This window comes from Phacochoerus africanus, chromosome 15 (genome assembly GCF_016906955.1).
Source record: "Phacochoerus africanus isolate WHEZ1 chromosome 15, ROS_Pafr_v1, whole genome shotgun sequence".
Taxonomy (NCBI): domain Eukaryota; kingdom Metazoa; phylum Chordata; class Mammalia; order Artiodactyla; family Suidae; genus Phacochoerus; species Phacochoerus africanus.
In genome coordinates, this window is record NC_062558.1 from 76,684,616 (window position 1) to 76,706,381 (window position 21,766).

General features: G+C 36.9%; 1 protein-coding gene across 4 annotated transcripts in view; it reads right to left on the reverse strand.

Annotated features, from left to right (window-relative positions):
* The window catches only part of P4HA1 (prolyl 4-hydroxylase subunit alpha 1), a 96,823-nt gene that overhangs the window by 21,797 nt on the left and 53,260 nt on the right, over window positions 1–21,766 (reverse strand). For all 4 annotated transcript variants that reach the window (XM_047762497.1, XM_047762494.1, XM_047762495.1 and 1 more), the window contains one exon: window positions 6,357–6,456. In XM_047762497.1, coding sequence (XP_047618453.1) covers window positions 6,357–6,456 — 100 coding nt within the window. The remainder of the gene's footprint in view (window positions 1–6,356; window positions 6,457–21,766) is intronic.

Below are 21,766 nucleotides of genomic sequence, written 5' to 3' on the forward strand. Positions count from 1 at the left end.
TCTGGCATGGGCCGGTGGCTACAGCTCCGATTCAACTCCTAGCCTGGGAACCTCCATATGCTGCAAGCAGCAGCCCTGGAAAAAAGAAAAAAAAAAAAAAGTCCACAAACAAATGCTGGAGAGGGTGTGGAGAAAAGGGAACCCTCCTGCACTGCTGGTGGGAATATAAGCTGGTACAACCACTATGGAGAACAGTATGGAGGTACCTTAGAAAACTATACATAGAACTACCATATGACCAAGAAATCCCGCTCTTGGGCATATACGCAGACAAAACTTCTCCTGAAAAAGACACATGCACCTGCATGTTCATTGCAGCACTGTTCACAATAGCCAAGACATGGAAACAACCTAAATGTCCATCAACAGATGATTGGATTAAGAAGATGTGGTATATATACACAATGGAATACTACTCAGCTATAAAAAAGAACAAAATAATGTCATCTGCAGCAACATGGATGGAAAAAGAGACTCTCATACTATGTGAAGTAAGCCAGAAAGAGAAAGACAAATACCATATGATTTCACTTATATGTGGAATCTAATATAGGGCATAAATGAACCTTTCCACAGAAAAGAAACTCATGGACATGGAGAACAGACTTGTGGTTGCCAAGAGGGAAGGAGAAGGGACTGGGAATTTGGGGCTAATAGATGCAAACTATAGTCTTTGGAATGGATAAGCCAATGGGATCCTGTTGTACAGCACTGGGAACTATGTCTGGTCACTTGTGATAGAGCATGATAAAGTGAGAAAAAAGAACATATACATGTATGTGTGACTGGGTCACATTGCTGTGCAGCAGAAAATTGACAGAACACTATAAATCAGCTATAATGGAAAAAATAAAAATTATTAAAAAATAATTCCTATGGACATTTTACTTCTTATGGTATAGAAGCCTTGTGTTGGATCTGACTACTAAGTTAGAAATATATCAAGTAGCCCAAAAGAGACTGTGAAGGCTAGGTAGGTGAGAATAAATACACATTAGGAAATAAAGACACGTCGTAGTTTGTTTTTTTTAATAATCAATTGAGTACCAAGGAAGTCGTAGATGACCATGGAGTAAATGATAACTTAATCAAATTTAAATACAGGCAGTCCTGTTTTGCACAGTTCCAAAGTGTATAAATCTCAGATACCATAGTTTCAGCTAACGGTTAACACCAGACCTCCAGCAACACAGTAGATATGTCAGTTACCATGCTATAAATATAATTGCATAAGTGCAAATATTGCTGCTAGCTTTTCAGTCCACAAATTACTATACAAATAACAGCTGCTGCACATCATGATTATTGACCAGTCAGATCACTTCTTTCAAAATCCATCAATGATTGGTCACTGCAGAGCTGTTACTCAGTTCATGAACAAACAGCAAAGCACGCAGCTATGCTGCCTCCTTTTCTTCCAGTAAAAACCCATGTAATATATTACAAAAATAGATAACTGGAGAGAGAATTCGCCCACAAAGTACAGTAGAGAAATGGAAAGCAATAATGCTATAAGTGAAATTCAAAACAAACCTAAGTGGAGATAGAAAAAAAAAGACTGACAAGACAAATGCTTCTAACTTTTGCTGTTTGAGAAATTCTAGCTATGGCGCGCCAGATGAATTTGTTGAAGGCAAACTTATTAACATAAAGAAAGCGATTGTGATGAAAAAGATAGAGAGATCTTGGAGAAAGTGACTTTAGACAAAAATCACCAATAAAAGGTCCCTCAGAAATATTAACAACATTGAAAGCACAAAGGATAGAACATTGAAAGTTGATCCAAATTTAAAGTATGATAATTTGGAAAGGCAGCGAAAAGATGCTCACTCTGAATCATAAATTTCGCAATGAGATGAAGGCATAAACTTTTTTTTTTTTTTCTTTTTTGGCTGTACCCACGGCATGCAGAAGTTCCCAGGCCAGGGGTCAAGTCAAAGCAACCCAAGCCACTGCAGTGACATCAGATTCTTAACCCACTGAGACACAAAAGAACCCTCCTAAGTAAACTATTCTTGATAATTGTTTATAAAGCATAAAAATTATTTAAAAAAAAGATAAAAATTACAGGAAAAATAAAAGCATAAAAATTACAGGAAAAAACACAGGTGTAAACCTTTATGACCTTGGCATTGGTTTCTTAGATACCTTAAGCATGAGCAACCAAAAACGTATTAGACCTCATCGAAATTAAAAATTTTGTGCTAACAGAGAACTATATCCAGTCTCTTGGGGTAAACCATGATGGAAGATAATATAAGAAATGAATATATACGTATGACTGGGTCACTTTGCTGTACAGCTGAAATGGGCACAACACTGTAAATTAACTATACTTGAATAAATAAATTTTAAAAATTTTGTGCCAACGAACACCATCAAGAAAGTGAAGACACTGCATAGAACTGGAGAAAATATTTGCAAACCACATACTTGATATGGTTCCAATATCCAGAACATATGAACAACTCTTACAACTAAACAATAAAAAGATAACCCAATTAAAAAATGGGCAGAAGATTTGAATGGAAAATTTTTAAACACCTATAAATGGCCAATAAGCTCATGAAAAGATACTCAACATCATGAGCCATCAGAGAAAGGCAAATAAAAACCATAATGAGATAGTACTTCAAACCTACCTTAATAAAAAGCTGGACAAGAACAAGTGCTGGACAGAACTAGAACAAAAAAATTTTTAAATGTGTATAGAGGAGTTTCTGTCATGGCTCAGTGGTTAATGAATCCAACAAGGAACCATGAGGCTGCACGTTTGATCCCTGGCCTTGCTCAGTCAGTTAAGGATCCAGTGTTGCCGTGAGCTGTGGTGTAGGTCGCAGACGCAGCTTGGATCTGGCGTTGCTGTGGCTGTGGTGTAGGCCAGCGGCTACAGCTCCAATTAGACCCCTAGCCTAGGAACTTCCATATGCTGAGGGTGAGGCCCTAGAAAAGACAAGAAGACAAAAACAAACAAACAAAAAAACTGCATAGAAATACTGAAGACCCCAAATAGCCTTTAAAGCAAACTTGAGAAAGAAAAATGGAGCTGGAGGAATCAAATTCCATGACCTCAAACTATATTATATAAAGCTACAGTCTTGAAAACAGTATTGTATTGGCACAAAGACAGAAATACAGATCAGTGGAACCGGACACAAAACCCAGAGATAACCCACACCCCTATGGTCAACTAATCTATGACAGAGAGTTCCTGTCATGGCACAGCAGAGAAGAATCTGACTAGTATCCATAAGGCTGTGGCTGTGGCGTAGGTCAGCAGCTATAGCTCCAATTCGACCCCAAGCCTGGGAACTTCCATATGCCACGAGTGTGGCCCTAAAAAGCAAAAAAGAAAAAAAAAAAATATATATATATACACACACACACATATATATATATACACATATATCTCTATGGCAAAGGAGGCCAGAATATACAATGGAGAAAAGAAAGTCTCTTCAATAAACGGTGCTGGTAAAACTGGACAGCTACATATAAAAGAAGGAAATTAGAACATTCTCTAATACCATACACAATAATAAACTCAAAGTGGATTGAAGACCTAAATGCAAGGCCAGACACTATAAAACTTATAGATTAAAAACATAGGCAGAACACTCTTTGACATAAAGCACAGTGATTATCTTTTTGGATCCACCTCCTAGAGCAATGAAAATAAAAACAAAAAGAAACAAATGGGATGTAATTAGACTTTTTGCACAGCAAAGGAAACCATAAATAAAACAAAGAGACAACCCACAGAATGTGAGAAAGTATTTGCAAAGGAAGCAACCAACAAGGGATTAATCTCCAAAAGACACAAACATCTCATGCAGCTCAATATCAAAAAACAAACTCAATCAAAAAATTGGCAGTAGGAGTTCCCTTGTGGGGAGGCTCCAGCATTGTCACTGCCCCAGGCTCTGGTTACAGCTATAATGTCCTTGCCCCAGGAACTTTTGCATCCCATGGACACACCCCCAAAAAATGTGCATAAGATCTAAATAGACGTTTCTCCAAAGAAGATATACAGATGCCCAAAAAAAGCATATGAAAATATGCTCAACATTGCTAATCATTAGAGAAATGCAAATCAAAACTACAATGAAGAATCACCTCATTATACTGGTCAGAAAGGCCATCATCACCATGTCTACAAACAGGGAGTTCCCATTGTGGCTCAGTGGAAACAAATCCAACTAGTATCCATGAGGACGTGGGTTGGATCCCTGGCCTCACTCAGTGGGTCAAGGATTGGGTGTTGCCATGAGCTGTGGTTTAGGTTAAGATGTGGCTTGGATCCCACATTGCTATGTGTAGGCCAGCAGCTGTAGCTGATTCAACTCCTAGCCTGGGAACTTCCATATGCTGCAGGTGTGGCCCTGAAAAAGAAGAAAAAAAAAAAAAAAGTCTACAAACGATAAATGTTGGAGAGGGTATGGAGAAAATGACGCCATCCTACATTGTTGGTAGGAATGTAACAATGGAGAACAGTATGGAGGTTCCTTAAAAGACTAAATACAAAACTACCATTTGATCCTGCAATCCCATTCCTGGGCATTTGTCCACAGAAAACCGTAATTCAAAAAAATACATGTACTCCAATGTTTACTGCAGCACTATTTACAACAGCTAAGACACGAAAACAACCTAAATGTGCATCAACAGAGGAATGGAAGAAGAAGATATGGTACATATATACAATGGAATATTACTCAACCATAAAAAAGAATGAAATAATGCCATTTGCAGCAACAATAGATGGACCTAGAAATTAGCCTACTAAGTGAAGTAAGTCAGAAAGAGAAAGACAAAAACCATATGATATCACTTATATGTGGAATCTAAAATATTATACAAATGAACTTACGGACAAAATAGGAACAAACTCACAGAAGAGACTTGTGGTTCCTGAGAAGGACAGGGCTGGGGGATGCATGAATTGGGAGTTTGGGATTAACAGATGCAAACTTTTATATATAGAAGGGATAAACAACTAACTCCTACTGTATAGCAACGGGAACAATATTCAATATCATAATAAACCATAATGGAAAAGAGTATGAAAAAGAATGTGTGTGTGTGTATATATATACAAATAACTGAATCACTTTGCTATACAGCAGAAATTAACATTGCAAATCAATTATACTTCAATAAAATAAAAAAAGAACAAGTGTTGGCAAGGATGTGAAGAAACTGGAACCCTCATACACTGCCAATGGGACTGTAAAATGGTACAGCCATTTTGGAGAACAGTTTGGCAGTTCCTCAAATATTAAGCTAAAATTACCACATGACCCAGCAATTCCATTTATACCCAAGAGAAATTTAAATGTTTGTACAAAATTTGTAAACAAATCTTCATAGCATTAGTCATAATAGCCAAAAGTAGAAACAACCCAAATATCCTTCAACTGATAAAATGTGGTATATCCAGACAACAGAATATTATTCAGCCATGAAAAATAAAAGTGCTGATACATGCTACAACATGGACATACCTTTTAAAAACACTATTACATGACATAAACCAGACATATTAGGCTGCATATTATAAGAAACATCTAGAATAGGTAGATTCATAGACAGAAAGTGGCAATTGCCAGGGGCACTAGGAGGGAGAAAGGAAAGTGACTACTTAAATGGGGTTTCTTTTGGGGTGATGGAAACAGTGATGACAGTTTCACAACTATGTGAATATAATAAAACCAGGGTAAATTTTATAGTATGTGAATTATTTCTCAATAGAAAACAGAAAAAATAGTTATTAAAAAAAAAAAAAAGGAGCACTATCTTGGTCACCTGACAGGCCTAGGAATGAAAAAAAAAAAAATCACAAGTGTACTTAATGAATACTAGTGTTACATATTTTTCATTTCCCTATAAATTTATACTCAATAGTAAGAGTTTTAATGTTCTGGCAAAAATTTTAAAGGTCACAGAACAATTATACTTTTTGCCACTGATTATTTAGTTATCATACATGGTTTCAGCTTACATATTCACTTTTACAGTCCTAAACTATCATGCAAACTGAGCACTGCCTGTACAGTGTCAGAAAATCTCATCTGAAGCACCTTTTTTTTCTTAGGGCATATGGAAGTTCCCAGACCAGGGGTCAAATCAGAGCTGCAGCTGCCAGCCTATGCCACAGCCACAGCAACACCAAATCCGAGCCGTGTCTGCAAACTATAGCACAGCTCATGGCAACTCGGAATCCTTAACCCACTGAGCGAGGCCAGGGATTGAACCTGCATCCTCATGGATACCAGTCAGATTCTTAACCCACTGAGCCACAATGGGAACTCCTGAGGAATCTTCTGAAGCAGTGTAAAGATAATGTGATTACCTACCTGTAATTCCTCTGCTGTGGAAACATCTAGTCCTGTTAGATCTTGTATTCTCATATTAAGTCGAGATACCACAGGGTTTTCATAGCCAGAGAGCCAGGCACTAAAAACAAGAAGAAAATATTAGTTTTACTGATAAAGTTTCAATACATGAAGAGTAATAGCTAATATTTAAAAAGCTATAATAGAAGTTCCTACTGTGGCGCAATGGGATCAGTGGTGCCTCTGCAGTGCCAGGACACAGGTTCGATTCCTGGCCCAGTACAGTGGGCCAAAGGACCCAGCATGGCTGAAACTGTGGCTGAGCCTGGTAACTCAATATGGTTCTGGGCGGCCAAAAAAGGAAAAGCAAAACAAAACACAAAACTATAATATATGAGACATTAACCCTTTATCTACATGCACTGATTTGCTTGTTTAATTTTCTTGTTTGATATGATTTTTACTAATGCTGTTATGATTTTTAAAAGATGTTACATTCCACAGTTAGAGGTTGGAAAAGAAAAAAACTATTATCATTTACTAATATCATTCATTCAATGAAAACAGCTGGATTAATGTAAGAAGGGCTATCTACATTGATAATTTTTTTTTAATTCTGGAAAAATACATATACCAAACTAAAAACAATTGTTCCTTCTAGGTAAGGTATAAGAACTGATCAGGGTGGAGGTCAAGGGGTTTAGCCTGATTTATATAACGCTAATATTTTATAAGGAAAAAATTCATGTGTTACTTGTATAAAAAAAAGTTTTTTAAAGGGATCCAACACACCCAGAAGGATGGCTATAATCAAAACGATGGACAGTAACAAGTATTGGTGATGATGTGAAGTTAGTGGAACCCTCACACATTGCTGGTAGGATGGTGCAGCCACTTTGGCAGTTCCTCAAATTGTTAAAACACGGAGTTACCACCATGTGACCTAGCATTTCCACTCTTAGGTATATACCTAACAGAAATTAAAATATGTTCATAGAGGAGTTCCCGTCGTGGCGCAGTGGTTAACAAATTCGACTAGGAACCATGAGGTTGCGGGTTCGGTCCCTGCCCTTGCTCAGTGGGTTAATGATCCGGTGTTGCCGTGAGCTGTGGTGTAGGTTGCAGACGCTGCTCGGATCCCGAGTTGCTGTGGCTCTGGCGTAGGCCGGTGGCTACAGCTCCAATTCGACCCCTAGCCTGGGAACCTCCATATGCCGCGGGAGCGGCCCAAGAAATAGCTAAAAAAAAATTTTTTTTTTAAATTAAAAAAAAAAAAGTTCATAGAAAAACTTGTACAGGAGTTCCCATTGTGGCTCAGCAGTAATGAACCCAACTAGTATCCATAAGGACACGGGTTCAATCCCTGGCCTCTCTCGGTGGGCTAAGGATCCAGTATTGCCATGTGTTGTGGTGTAGGTCACAGATGAGGCTCAGATCTTGCTTTGTTGTAGCTGTCGTGTAAGCTGGCAGCTAAGGCTTGGATTCAACCCATAGCCTGGGAACTTCCATATGCCACAGGTGTGGCCCTAAAAAGACAAAAAAAAAAGAGAGAAAAATTCGTACATAAAAGCTCATTATTAATTATGGCCAAAAAGTAGAATAATCCAAATGTCTATCAACTGATGGACACATAAAATGTGATATATCCATATACGAATTATTGTGCCATGAAAAGGAAGGAATGAAGTACTGATACTTGCCCCAACATGGATGAACCTTGAAACCATTATGTTAAAAAAGATAAATCAGAAACAAAATGTCACACATTATGATTCCATTTATATGAAGTGTCCAGAACAGGCAAATCAACAGATACAGAAAATAGACTATTGGTTGCCAGGGGAAGAGAGAAATGGAGAATGACTCCTAGTGGGTACAGGATTTCCTTTTGGGGTGGTGAAAATGTTCTGGAATTATACGGTGATGATTGCACAACTAAACAGACTAAAAACCACTGAATTTTATACACTAACAGGTGAACTTTATAGTATGAAAATTATAGCTCAATAAAATGGAACCACAAAATTCAACAACCTCCTTTACTTATGCTTTTTCCCAGTCTATCAGACTTTTTCTTTCTTCACTCCTCTTATCAAGCTTTGATGCATCATTTCAATAGCATTCTTGCTAAAATTCAACTGTCTGGCAAAAACACAATACTGAGTGAATTTCTTTTCTCCAAGCTTTAAACTGCATTACCAAACCTTACTGGAGAAAGTCAAGATATAGGGCAGTTCCATTAAAAATTCACGAACACCACTGAGTTCCCTGGTGGCTCAGCAGGTTAAGGATCAGCATTGTCGCTGCTGTAGTGTGGAGTCAATCCCTGGCCCTGGAATTTTCACATGCCACAGGTGCAGGCAAAAAAAAAAAAAAATCATGAACAGTAACTCCAAACAAGCCTTTACTTTTACTCTTACCTCTACTCTGAACCCCAACCCACCTTAATTCAGTTGATAATATATCTTCTACTTCGCAGATAAAATAGATACAAATCTGTTCCTTATGCATAGTTCATTCTAGTTCATTCCAGTTCCCAAGGAGGCTTCTCTCCATTATCTAAAGCCAATTCTCTGCCTTAGATTCTATTATTTCACTGAATGCTACTTAAGAAAAAACTTTCTAATCATTGTGGCCCCCACAGCAAACTACTGCCTTACCAGTGAAAAGGGTGCACTGATTTAATAGCCAAGAGATATGGTCCTAATCCTGCCAGTTGTTATCCATATAGGTTTTTTTGGTTTGGTTTTTTTTTTTTTTTTTTTTTTTTTTGCTTTTTAGGGCCACACCTTCAGCATATGGAGGTTCCCGAGCTAGGGGTTGAATTGGAGCTACAGCTGCTGGCCTATGCCACAGCAACGCAATATCCAAGCCGCGTATGCAACCTACACCACAGCTCACGGCATCACCAGGTCCTTAACCCACTGAGCAAGGCCAGGAATCAAACCTGCAACTTCATGGTTCCCAGTCAGATTCCTTTCTGCTGCACCATGACGGGAACTCAATATCAGTGTAGATTTTATAGTTGCTTTTCCGACCACTTTTTTGTTTTTTTTTTTGGTCTTTCTGCCTTTTCTAGGGCCACTCCTGCAGCATATGGAGGTTCCCAGGCTAGGGGTCTAATCAGAGCTGTAGCCACCAGCCTAGGCCAGAGCCACAGCAACGTGGGATCCAAGCCGCGTCTGCAACCTACACCACAGCTCACGGCAACGCCGGATCCTTAACCCACTGAGCAAGGCCAGGGATTGAACCCCGCAACCTCATGGTTCCTAGCCAGATTCATTAACCACTGCACCACAATGAGAACTCCTCTGACCACCTCTTAAGAGAGTCTGATAATTACTATATTTACAAATAAAAATGATTTTTACTGAAATAAGTCCATCAGATCAAAAAGAATCCCCATATTTTCCTCTGAATGGATATGAAAAATGTAAATTTTGTTAACAGTATTATTTATCCTAGTTCAATTCTAATAGCATGTCATGTCAATTTCATGTTTTTTCCTCTTTGATTTCTTCAGTGACCCATTGGTTGGTTAGTAGCTATTATTTATCTTTCACAGGTTTGTGTTTTTTGCATTTTTTTTTTTCTTGAGCTGATTTCTAGTCTCAGCATTGTGGTCAGAAAAGATGCTTGATATGATTTCAATCTTCCTTGATATGATTTCAATCTTCTTAAATTTACTGAGGTTTGATTTGTGGCCCAGGATGCAATCTATCCTGAAGAATGTTACATGTGTGCTTGAGAAAAATGTGTATTCTGCTGCTTTTGGATTGGAATGCTCTAAAAATATCAATTAAGTCTATGTGGTTTAATGTGTCACTTAAGACTTGTGTGTAATGATTTTCTCTCTGGATGATCTGTTCACTGATGTAAGTGGGTTGTTAAAGTCCCCCACAATTACTGTTACTATTGCTTTCTCCTTTGATGGCTGTTAGCAGTTGCCTTATATATCGTGGTGCTTCTATGGTGAGTGCATATATATTTACAGTTATTATATCTTCTTCTTGGATTGATCCCTTGATCATTAAGTAGTGTTCTTATTTGTCTCTTGTAACAGTCCTTAAAGTCCATTTTGTCTGATATGAGGATTGTTACTCTAGCTTTCTTTTGACTTCCACTTGTATGGAATATCTTCTTCCAGCTCCTCACTTTCAATCTTGCCTGTGTCCCTAGATCTGAAGTATGTCTCTTGTAGACAACATATATATGGATCTTGCTTTCGTATCCATTCAGCCAGTCTATGTCTTTTGGTTGGAGCATTTAATGCATTTACATTCAAGGTAATTACTAATATGTGTGTGCTTACAGCCATTTCCTTAACTGTTTTGGGTTTGTTATTGTAGGACTTATTGTGATTATTTTGTGATTACATTCACATGATTGTGATTAGTTAAAAACTTCCTCCCCCTCCTGCTCCCTCTTACTGTTCCTCCCCTGATCCTAAAAAAGCTTTGACTTGGCCCAGCACAAGGAGGAGTCAAGGAAGCCTTCTCTGAAGAAGAGATGACCAAAGTGATGTGGCTGACTCAGTGCTGTTGCAATCATTCAGCAACTCAATCTCCACTTCTACCCAATCTTGGTATCAAAGTAACATCAATAAGCTCAAAAACATCTTCTTTCATACACACTGCCCAAGTAATTATTTCTGTGCCCTTACACTCCCTGAAGGATAGATATACACCTTCATTCCAGGTTCTCCTTTTCCTAACTGCTGGAAATCCATCTTCAAAGATTGCTGCTTTCATGCATGTGCCCAGGCGTGAACACTGCCCTCCATGTCACCTTACAGTTGTTTCAGTACTATGGTCTTTTGGTCCAGAGACATCTGCCAGCACATATTATCTACTGCATCATGGACCATCTATAATGGATCATCCTCCATTTCCTTGATGCTGCAAGGATCAGAATACCCCAACCCCATGGGAATCCTCTTCAGCCTGTTTCCTCAATATACTGAGGTATTGTTGGCACTCCTCTTCTTTCCAAAAAGGAAGAATTATCTTTTTCTCTCTGTTAATTTCTTTACATCAAAGAAAATATTAAGAGTATCTTAAGTGTTCTTCACAAAAGTAATCAAGCTTGTGGTACCTTTTACATCTAACAGGATCACAGTGACTTTGGTGGACACCTGCTGGATGCTACTATGAGAATCACCCTAGGTTGGGAGGGTGGAAGGTGGTGGCAACTGTGCCCTCAGAACCACCCAGGGCTTCTCACAGCCCGTCAGGGTTGGCAACTGCCTGCAACTTAAAGCATATCAAGGAATGGCTACCTCCATGCACCTAGAAGTGGAGAAGGCAGCTGCCCCTGTAGGTTTTTATGGTACCATATATACTTCTTTTGTAACGTTTATCACAGTGATTATTCATTAACTTGCTATGATTAAGGTAAGACATCTTCATTCAACTACTAGTTCCAATTACATATAAATTCTGCCTAGTTTTGCTCACCACTATATCCACAGAACATATTTCAGTGCCTACCATATGGGAGATGCTCAGTTAATATCTGCTGAATGAATGAATCCTGAAGATGTCTTAGAACTAATCTAAGATTTATTCCATTTTACTGTAAGTATCTCTCTGGTGATCACATGCAAATTTACAAGGACTGGCCAAGTAGAACTCTTCTGTGCAGCAAAAATAGAAAGGATCGAACAACTATATGGCAACAAGTTTGACAATCTGGAAGAAATGGACAATTTTCTAGAATCTTACAGCCTGCCAAAACTGAATCAAGTAGAAACAGACCAACTGAACAGACCCATCACTAGAAATGAAATTGAAGAGGTCATAAAATCACTCCCTACAAATAAAAGTCCAGGACCAGATGGCTTCACAGGTGAATTTTATCAAACATATAAAGAGGAATTGGTGCCCATCCTCCTTAAACTCTTTCAAAAGGTTGAAGAAGAAGGAATACGCCCAAAGACATTCTATGATGCCACCATCACCCTCATTCCAAAACCAGACAGAGATACCACCAAAAAAGAAAACTATCGCCCAATATCATTGATGAATATAGATGCAAAAATTCTCAACAAAATCTTAGCCAACCTAATCCAACAACATATCAAAAAAATTATACACAATGACCAGGTTGGGTTCATCCCAGGTTCACAAGGATGGTTCAACACATGCAAATCAATCAGCATCATACACCACATTAACAAAAAAAAAAGTCAAAAATCATATGATCATCTCAATAGACGCAGAAAAAGCATTTGACAAAGTCCAACATCCATTCATGATCAAGACCCTTGCCAAACTGGGTATAGAGGGAACATTCCTGAACATAATCAAAGCCATTTATAATAAACCCACAGCAAATATAATACTCAATGGGGAAAAACTGAAAGCCTTCTCACTTAAATCTGGAACAAGATAGGGATGCCCACTCTCACCACTGCTCTTCAACATAGTTTTGGAAGTCCTAGTCACAGCAATTAGACAAACAAAAGAAATAAAAGGCATCCATATAGGAAGAGAAGAGATCAAACTGTCACTGTATGCAGATGACATGATATTATACATAGAAAACCCTAAGGATTCAACCCCAAAACTACTTGAACTGATTAATAAATTCAGCAAAGTAGCAGGATATAAGATTAACATTCAGAAGTCAGTTACATTTCTGTATACCAGCAATGAAATATTAGAAAAGGAATACAAAAATACGATACCTTTTAAAATTGCACCTCACAAAATCAAATACCTCGGAATACACCTGACCAAAGAGGTAAAGGACCTATATGCCGAGAACTATAAAACTTTAATCAAAGAAATCAAAGAAGATGTAAAGAAATGGAAAGATATTCCATGCTCCTGGATTGGGAAAATCAATATTGTAAAAATGGCCATACTACCCAAAGCAATCTACAGATTCAATGCAATCCCTATCAAATTACCCATGACATTTTTCACAGAAGTAGAACAAACAATCCAAACATTTATATGGAACACCAAAAGACCCAGAATCGCCAAAGCAATCCTCAGAAACAAAAACCAAGCAGGAGGCATAACTCTCCCAGACTTCAAGAAATACTACAAAGCCACAGTCATCAAAACAGTGTGGTACTGGTATCAAAACAGACAGACAGACCAATGGAACAGAATAGAGAATCCAGAAACAAATCCTGACACCTACGGTCAATTAATCTTTGGCAAGGGAGGCAAGAACATAAAATGGGAAAAAGAAAGTCTATTCAGCGAGCATTGCTGGGAAACCTGGACAGCTGCATGCAAAGCAATGAAACTAGAACACACCCTCACACCATGCACAAAAATAAACTCAAAATGGCTGAAAGACTTAAATATACGACAGGACACCATCAAACTCCTAGAAGAAAACATAGGCAAAACACTCTCTGTCATCAACATCATGAATATTTTCTCAGGTCAGTCTCCCAAAGCAATAGAAATTAGAGCAAAAATAAACCCATGGGACCTAATCAAACTGAAAAGCTTTTGCACAGCAAAGGAAACCAAAAAGAAAACAAAAAGACAACTTACAGAATGGGAGAAAATAGTTTCAAATGATGCAACTGACAAGGGCTTAATCTCTAGAATATATAAACAACTTATACAACCCAACAGCAAAAAAGCCAATCAATCAATGGAAAAATGGGCAAAAGACCTGAATAGACATTTCTCCAAAGAAGATATACAGATGGCCAGCAAACACATGAAAAAATGCTCAACATCGCTGGTTATAAGAGAAATGCAAATCAAAACTACCATGAGATATCACCTCACACCAGTCAGAATGGCCATCATTAATAAATTCACAAATAACAAGTGCTGGAGGGGCTGTGGAGAAAAGGGAACCCTCCTGCTCTGTTGGTGGGAATGTAAACTGGTACAGCCACTATGGAGAACAGTTTGGAGATACCTTAGAAATCTATACATAGAACTTCCATATGACCCCGCAATCCCACTCTTGGGCATCTATCCGGACAAAACTCTACTTAAAAGAGACATGTGCACCCGCATGTTCATTGCAGGACTATCACAATAGCCAAGACATGGAAACAACCCAAATGTCCATCAACAGATGATTGGTATATATACACAATGGAATACTACTCAGCCATAAAAAAGAATGACATAATGCCATTTGCAGCAACATGGATGGAGCTAGAGAATCTCATATGAGTGAAATGAGCCAGAAAGACAAAGACAAATGCCATATGATATCACTTATAACTGGAATCTAATATCCAGCACAAATGAACATCTCCTCAGAAAAGAAAATCATGGACTTGGAGAAGAGACTTGTGGCTGCCTGATGGGAGGGGGAGGGAGTGGGAGGGATCGGGAGCTTGGGCTTATCAGACACAACTTAGAATAGATTTACAAGGTGATCCTGCTGAATAGCATTGAGAACTTTGTCTAGATACTCATGTTGCAACAGAAGAAAGGCTGGGGGAAAAATGTAATTGTAATGTATACATGTAAGGATAACCTGACCCCCTTGCTGTACAGTGGGGAAAAAAAAAAATAGGAAGGATCCAAGAATTTTACTGTTATAAAGGATGTAGCTGATAAATATACTAAGAACTTATTTCTCCCAATTCTGACCAAGTTCCTAGAAGAATATCTAGTATATAAATGTACCTGTCTTTTTTGCTTGACAACAATCTGATAGATTTTTAAACTTTATAAGCAACCAACTACTGACTTGATTTTTACAGATAACTGCAACACAAGATTGGCAAGTGTCCTAATAAAGTTTCAAATTCAGTACATCTTGATAAAATAACCTATTTCATCTTGGAAACTGTCTTCTAATACAGTTCCTTCCTTCACTACACTACCAATTTTTAAGCATCTATTCTTACCTTTTTCTCCTATACTTTGGTAGAAGCATTGTCCTTCAGCCTTTCAGAGGCTGGAGCTTCTATCAATGCTTTTGAATCTACCTTTCTATAGGTTGTACTCCAGCAGTTACTGACTCCCTTTTTATCTTTAACCTTTTTCTGTGCTTACTTATTCTTCAGCCTGAAGTCTCCTGTTAGCAAGAAGACCACCTTCACTTTTGCCATTCTAGAAAATTATCATTCCAGTCAGTCACTTTTTAGTTTTAAAATTATAAAAGTAAGAAATGTTTGTTATATACAACAAATGGTTGTAGGACACTTGAAAACTATATGCAAAAGAAAGAAGATGGACCCCCACCTCACACCGTATTTTAAAAATTAACTCAAAAGGGGTTAAAGACCTAAATATAAGAGCTAAAATTATAAAACTTTCAGGAAAACACATGGCATTTATCTTTGTGACCTTAGATTACACAGTGGTTTAGCTATGACTTCAAAAATACAAGCAACAACAGAAAAAATAAACAGGATATCATTAAAATAAACTTTTGAACTTTCAAAGACATGAACTTTACAGCAGCAGTATTTATAATAGCCAAAAAGTAGAAATAACCCAAATAAATGTCAGCAGATTAGATAAAATGTGGTATATCCATACAAAAGAATATTGTTCAACTATATCTTGAAAAAAATGCTAAGTGAAAAAAGCTGGACACTAAAGGCCACATATTATATAATTTCATTTATACAAAGTCTCCTGAATGGGCAAAGCCATAGAGAGAGAAAGCAGATGAGTGGCTGCCTAGGGCTGGGGCAGGAAGGGGTTAAGGATTGGATGGTTATGGCTAAGGATTATAGAATTTCTCTTTGGGCTAAAGAAAATGTTCTAAGAGTACTTGTGGTGATGGATGCATAAGCCTCTGAATATACTAAAGGCCACTGAATTGTACACTTCAAATAGGTGAATTGTGTGGTATACCCAATAAAGCTATTTTTAAAATATGTAATTATAAAAATTTCAAACAGCACAAAAGTATATGAAGTGCCTTTCCTAGTCCCACTCCTCACAGGTAAATGCTATTAACAAGTAGGTATATATCCTCTCAACATTTTTCCCCTATATGTAAACAAAAATACAGAGAGAATTTTTTTAAAAAAAGGAATCCACCCACCCTTCAATCTTCCATCTCAATATACACATACACTTTATTCCCCCAAAAAAATTCTTGACATCTTTCCTCATCAATACACAGACCACGACCTCATTTAAAAAAATTATTGGAGTCCCCTAGTGACCTAGTAGTTAAGGATTCAGCATTGTCACTGCTGTGGCTTGTTGTCATTGCTGTGGCTGGGGTTCAGTTCCTGGCCTGATAACTTCTGCATGCCACACGTGTAGCCAAAAGAAAACAATCATAGAAAAAAATTATTGTGGTAAAAATAAACAACATAAAATTAACCATTTTAACCATTTTTAAAAATACGGTGAAACATGTATAAAATTAACCATTTTGGCCATGCTCACAGCATGCAGGAGTTGCCAGGCCAGGGATCTAACCCATGCCACAGCAGCGGCTTGATCCATGGCAGTGACAATGCTGGATTCTTAACCCTCTGAGCCACCAGGGAACTTCTAAAGTTAGCCATTTTAAATGCACAATTCAGTGGTGTTAAATATATTCATGAAGTCATATAACCATCGCCACTAGTTCCAAAACTTTGTAATCATTCCAAACTGAAACTCTATACTCATTAAACAATAATTTACTATTTCTCTCCCCTCCCAGCCCCTGGTAACCTCTAATCCATTTCTTTATCTGTATGAATTTACCTATTCTGAGTACCTCCTATAAGCAAAATCATATAATATTTGTCCTTTTGTGCCTGGCTTATTTCATTTAATATAATGTCCTCAAGGTTCATCCGTGTTATAGTATACATCAGAATTTAATTCCTTTTTAAGACTGAATGATATTACATTATTTGTTAATACCATATTTTGTTTATTGATTCATCCATTAATGGATATCTGGGTTGTTTCTACCTGCTGAATATTGTGAATAATGCTTTTAGGAACATGGGTGTGAAAGTATCTGAGTCCCTCCTTTCAGTTTTTTGGGGTATATACTTAGGAGTAGAATTTCTGGATCATACTGTAATCCATGTTTGACTTTGTGAGGAACTACCAACCTATTTTCCATAGAAACTATATCACCTTACATTTCCATTTCTCATTTTGTTTTTTAAACTACTGCTTTTCTTTTTAAAATAAAATACTTTAATTCCAAAAAAAAACCCATGAAGGTCTATCAGTAAAGCACTGATTAAATAAGGTTGTTTCTAATTTTTCTCTATTACACACAATATTGTAAACAGAAATTTCTATATTGTTTGCACACTTATGGGAATATCTCTGTAGGATCAACTCCTAGATGTGGAATGGCTAGATGACTTTTAATTTTGATAAATGTCAAAATGCCCTCTAAAAAAGATGCAGTAATTTATACTTACACCAACTGTTTATAAGAGTGCCCATTTCATAAAATCCTTGTCAGTACAAATCTTTTTAATCTTCTCCCAACCTTAGAGGCATTTTTTTTTATTTTTTATTTTTTGGTCTTTTTAGGGCTGCACCTGCAGCCTATGGAAGTTCCCAGGCCAGGGGTCAAATAGGACCTGCAGCTGATGGCCTACACCACAGCCACAGCAATGTGGGATTCAAGCTGCATCTGAGACCTACACCACAGCGCATGGCAATGCCAGATCCTTAACCCACTGAGGGAGACCAAGGGTCGAACCCTCATCTTCATGGATACTAACTGGGTTCATTACCACTGAGCCATGACAGGAACTCCCGAGGCAAAAATATTTTAATTGATGGGAGTTCCATCGTGGCGTGGCGGTAATGAATCTTTCTAGTATCCATGAGGATGTGGGTTTGATCCCTGGCCTCACTCAGTAGGTTAAGGATCTGGCATTGCTGTGGCTGTGGTGTTAGGCCAGCAGCTACAACCCTGATTCAAACCCTAGCCTAGGAACTTCCATATGCTGCAGGTGTGGCTCTAAAGAGAATGTGTGTGTATATATATATATATATTTAATTGTTTAAACATTTTTAAAAGTTTTAATTTGCACTTCTTGTTATATCATGAACAGTCTCAATGGAAGGTTTGAAGCTTAGCAGTTAAGCCTCAGATGACAGTAATTCATTGAACTGTAGCTTAAAATTGTTTAATGGTGGTTCTGCTATATTTGCTCAGAGGAAAATGAGTTCTACACAGAAATTATTTCACTTAATTTGACTTTTACATGAAAACCTCTTCAAAAATATTTTAGTAAGATTCTCCTAAACTAGAGAACTCCATACATTTAAAACATTTTACCGGAGTTCCCAATCCCATCGTGGCGCAGTGGTTAACAAATCCAACTAGGAACTATGAGGTTGCGGGTTCAATCCCTGGCCTTGCTCAGTGGGTTAAGGATCCGGCGTTGCCATGAGCTGTGGTATAGGTTGCAGACGTGGCTTGGATCCCATGTTGCTGTGGCTCTGGCGTAGGCTGGCAGCTACATCTCCGATTTGACCCCTAGACTGGGAACCTCCATATGCCGTAGGAGCGGCCCAAGAAATGCCAAAAAAGACCAAAAAAAAAAAAATTTTTACTAATTGGAATCCCATCCTTAAAGCATCACTGCTAATCTGTCTTTAGCGACATGATTGTATACCTATCAGGCAGTCTAAGAAATTAGTTCTAAATTGTTTTAACATTGCTGAAAATTCAGTGGAGACAATGATACTATAATATATGTTAACTATTCTTTAGGATCTGGAAGTATTATTGCTACATTAAATTAAATCATCAGAAATCAAGGTTCTTTCTTCTAGTGCTCAGTGCTTTAATTGAGTGAGAATGTAAAGTTAGAGCATTTACCCTAACAGGAAAAAAGTCATTTGAAGAACATTCTTTTTTACAACCAGAATTGTCAACTAATTGTCAATTGTTTTAGAATGTCAACTAAGTTATACGGTGTTTTTTCTTTTTTTACTTTATATGGCCACACCCACGGCATATGGAAGTTCCCAGGCTAGGGGTCCTCTTCTAATTCAACATATGTAAAGATTAACAATTTACAATCAGCTAATATAAATGCACTATGTGATTTTTTTTGCAAAGGCAAAAAAGATAATTTCCAAAGCGCCAGGTACAGTGGGCAAAATTCAATAATTCTTCTCTAAATGCTTAATAAGTTAATAAAGAAAGGCTAATCATCTAGGCTGGGAACTTATCTAGTTGTTTGGTTCTGGGACAACTGCGGGACAATTATACAATAACACCATAGATCTATCCATTTCAGTTATCTCAATCTAAGAACCACTGTTCAACTCAATGGAAGGCAAGACTTTTTAAAAGTTACTCCAATTAAAAAAAAAAATTTGAAATCATTCAAAGCTATTTGTATTGGCTTCTATATTGTAAAAATACACTTTTTACACTGTATTTGTTCCTTATTAACATGGGGTAATTAAATCTTAAGCATACTAAAATAGCATATTATAGGAAACCTGTACTTCAAAGTAAAAAAATGAAAATCACTTCCAAGAAGTGATTCTAATTCCATCAGAATCAAAGAAGCTTTTTCTACCACACTAAATAGATTGTTTATTTGCATTTGATTATTTATATACTTTAACTGGGCTTACAAGCTCACATAACTAAATTATCTTTTCAGAGCACATAACAATGTTTACCTCTCAATAACTAAAATTCTGTTTCTCTGATTTAGCTGAAATTATTACCTTCTTCATTAACAAGCTGTAGTAAATTTTTATTTTTTTTTAATTGGAAAAGACAAAGCTGATTTGCCAAAAGTTCAAAGTAGTCAATAAAGTAAATAAAAACTTTTATGTTTCTTAAACAGTAATGGATTTCCACACATACTTTGCCCAAAGAAAATTCTATTTGCTAGAAGACTGGAACATATTTTCACTTCCACAGCTGATGATGCAACCACTTAGAAATTTTTCAAAATACAGATATCTGAAATTCCCTTCTGACCTTTTCAAAATACAGATGTTCCCAGAGTAAAAGGGATCACATACAGCACACAAAAATCCTTTCTATTTTGCATTTGAGATACCTTTTTCAGAGGCATAATATATGAAGGAAACATAAAGCACTCATTTAATTTACTTCTAGAAATCTTCAAAATTTAGATTTACAGTGGTGGGTAGAAAATGTCTTGATATAGCTATTAAATTTCCAAAACAGTAAAAACTCTTTATTTGTTAAAATATGACATATATTGGATATTTTATGGAGCACATTCCTTTCTTAAGGCCTCTCTCTCAACATACATTTTTTATTTTTAAGATAACTGCTGAACTGTTTTCCTTGAGTAAAGATGATAATCACTATGCTACGGAGTTTCTTTGTACTAAGTTGTTTTGAACACAAACACACACCCACACTACATACTTTGCCAAGACTGGGTAAATTTATTGTGGCTTCTAATGCTACTGGCTTAATACCTTCTGCTATTATATAATATAAAGTATTGTTGTGTCTTTCTCAAAAATCCAATAAAATGGCTTCTTAGAGCTATAAAACTATAATACTCAAAAAATAAGTTCAAGATGTTTAGAAATATTTAGCTTCTAAGGAAAAATGTTTGTAGATCACCTTTCTGGGAGTAATTTATTTGGACTTGCTGGTAAGAGTCCAATGACTCTGTGGGCTGAATATTTTGTCAAAAGGTCCATTGTGTATATATAGAAAATTTCCAAAAATCACTTCCAAAATACTAAGTTCATGAAATTTTGTTTTATATGCTTCCTAAAAACATCCAAATCTGGAGAATTTAGATGCTTACAAGTTCTGACAGTAAAAATGCCTTAAAACCATGCTATAATGTCTGATAAAATAAATAATGAATTAAGTTATTTTTTTAAATGGATAATGGGCTCTTTTTTTAAAGACATGAATACGGTTCTGTAATAATATGGAAAATTAGCTTACTCAGCTTAAAAGGAAGGTTAGTTAAAATACACAGAAGCACCATAACTCCTGGCTCAACATGTCTATCCAAATTAGTTACGGCCAATCCTTATCTATTAACGTTACTGAAATCAAAATCACATTATAGGAAATTTAATTTTCTTCCTGTTTTCTAATAGGGGCAAGGGTACAGGCAATGGTATAGGGCAGACAGGAAACCAGGATATCTGAGTAAGGATGTTGAAAGTTAATATATGAAGGACATAAAGCTTTGCCCAAAAAGTAATTATGAGAACAGATCAATGCATTCTATCTAGCCTTTACAGTACTTTGCTATGACTTACAGCAACAATATTAATTTTTTTTTGATTGAGTGCCCCCAAAATAGTTGTAAAAGTCTATATACTCCTTTGCACAATTTTTAGTTGACATATGAAATTTTTCATCTTAAGAGTTTCAAAGGTTTTCATTCTGTCATACTGAAGAGTGGTAATTTCTGAAAAATGATTATTTTATGTATCTGGTGGAATCCAGATATCATAACGATTTGATACCCACCATCATCTACTTTTAAAAGATACATGAAACATTTTTTAAATGTTTCATCTGGGAAT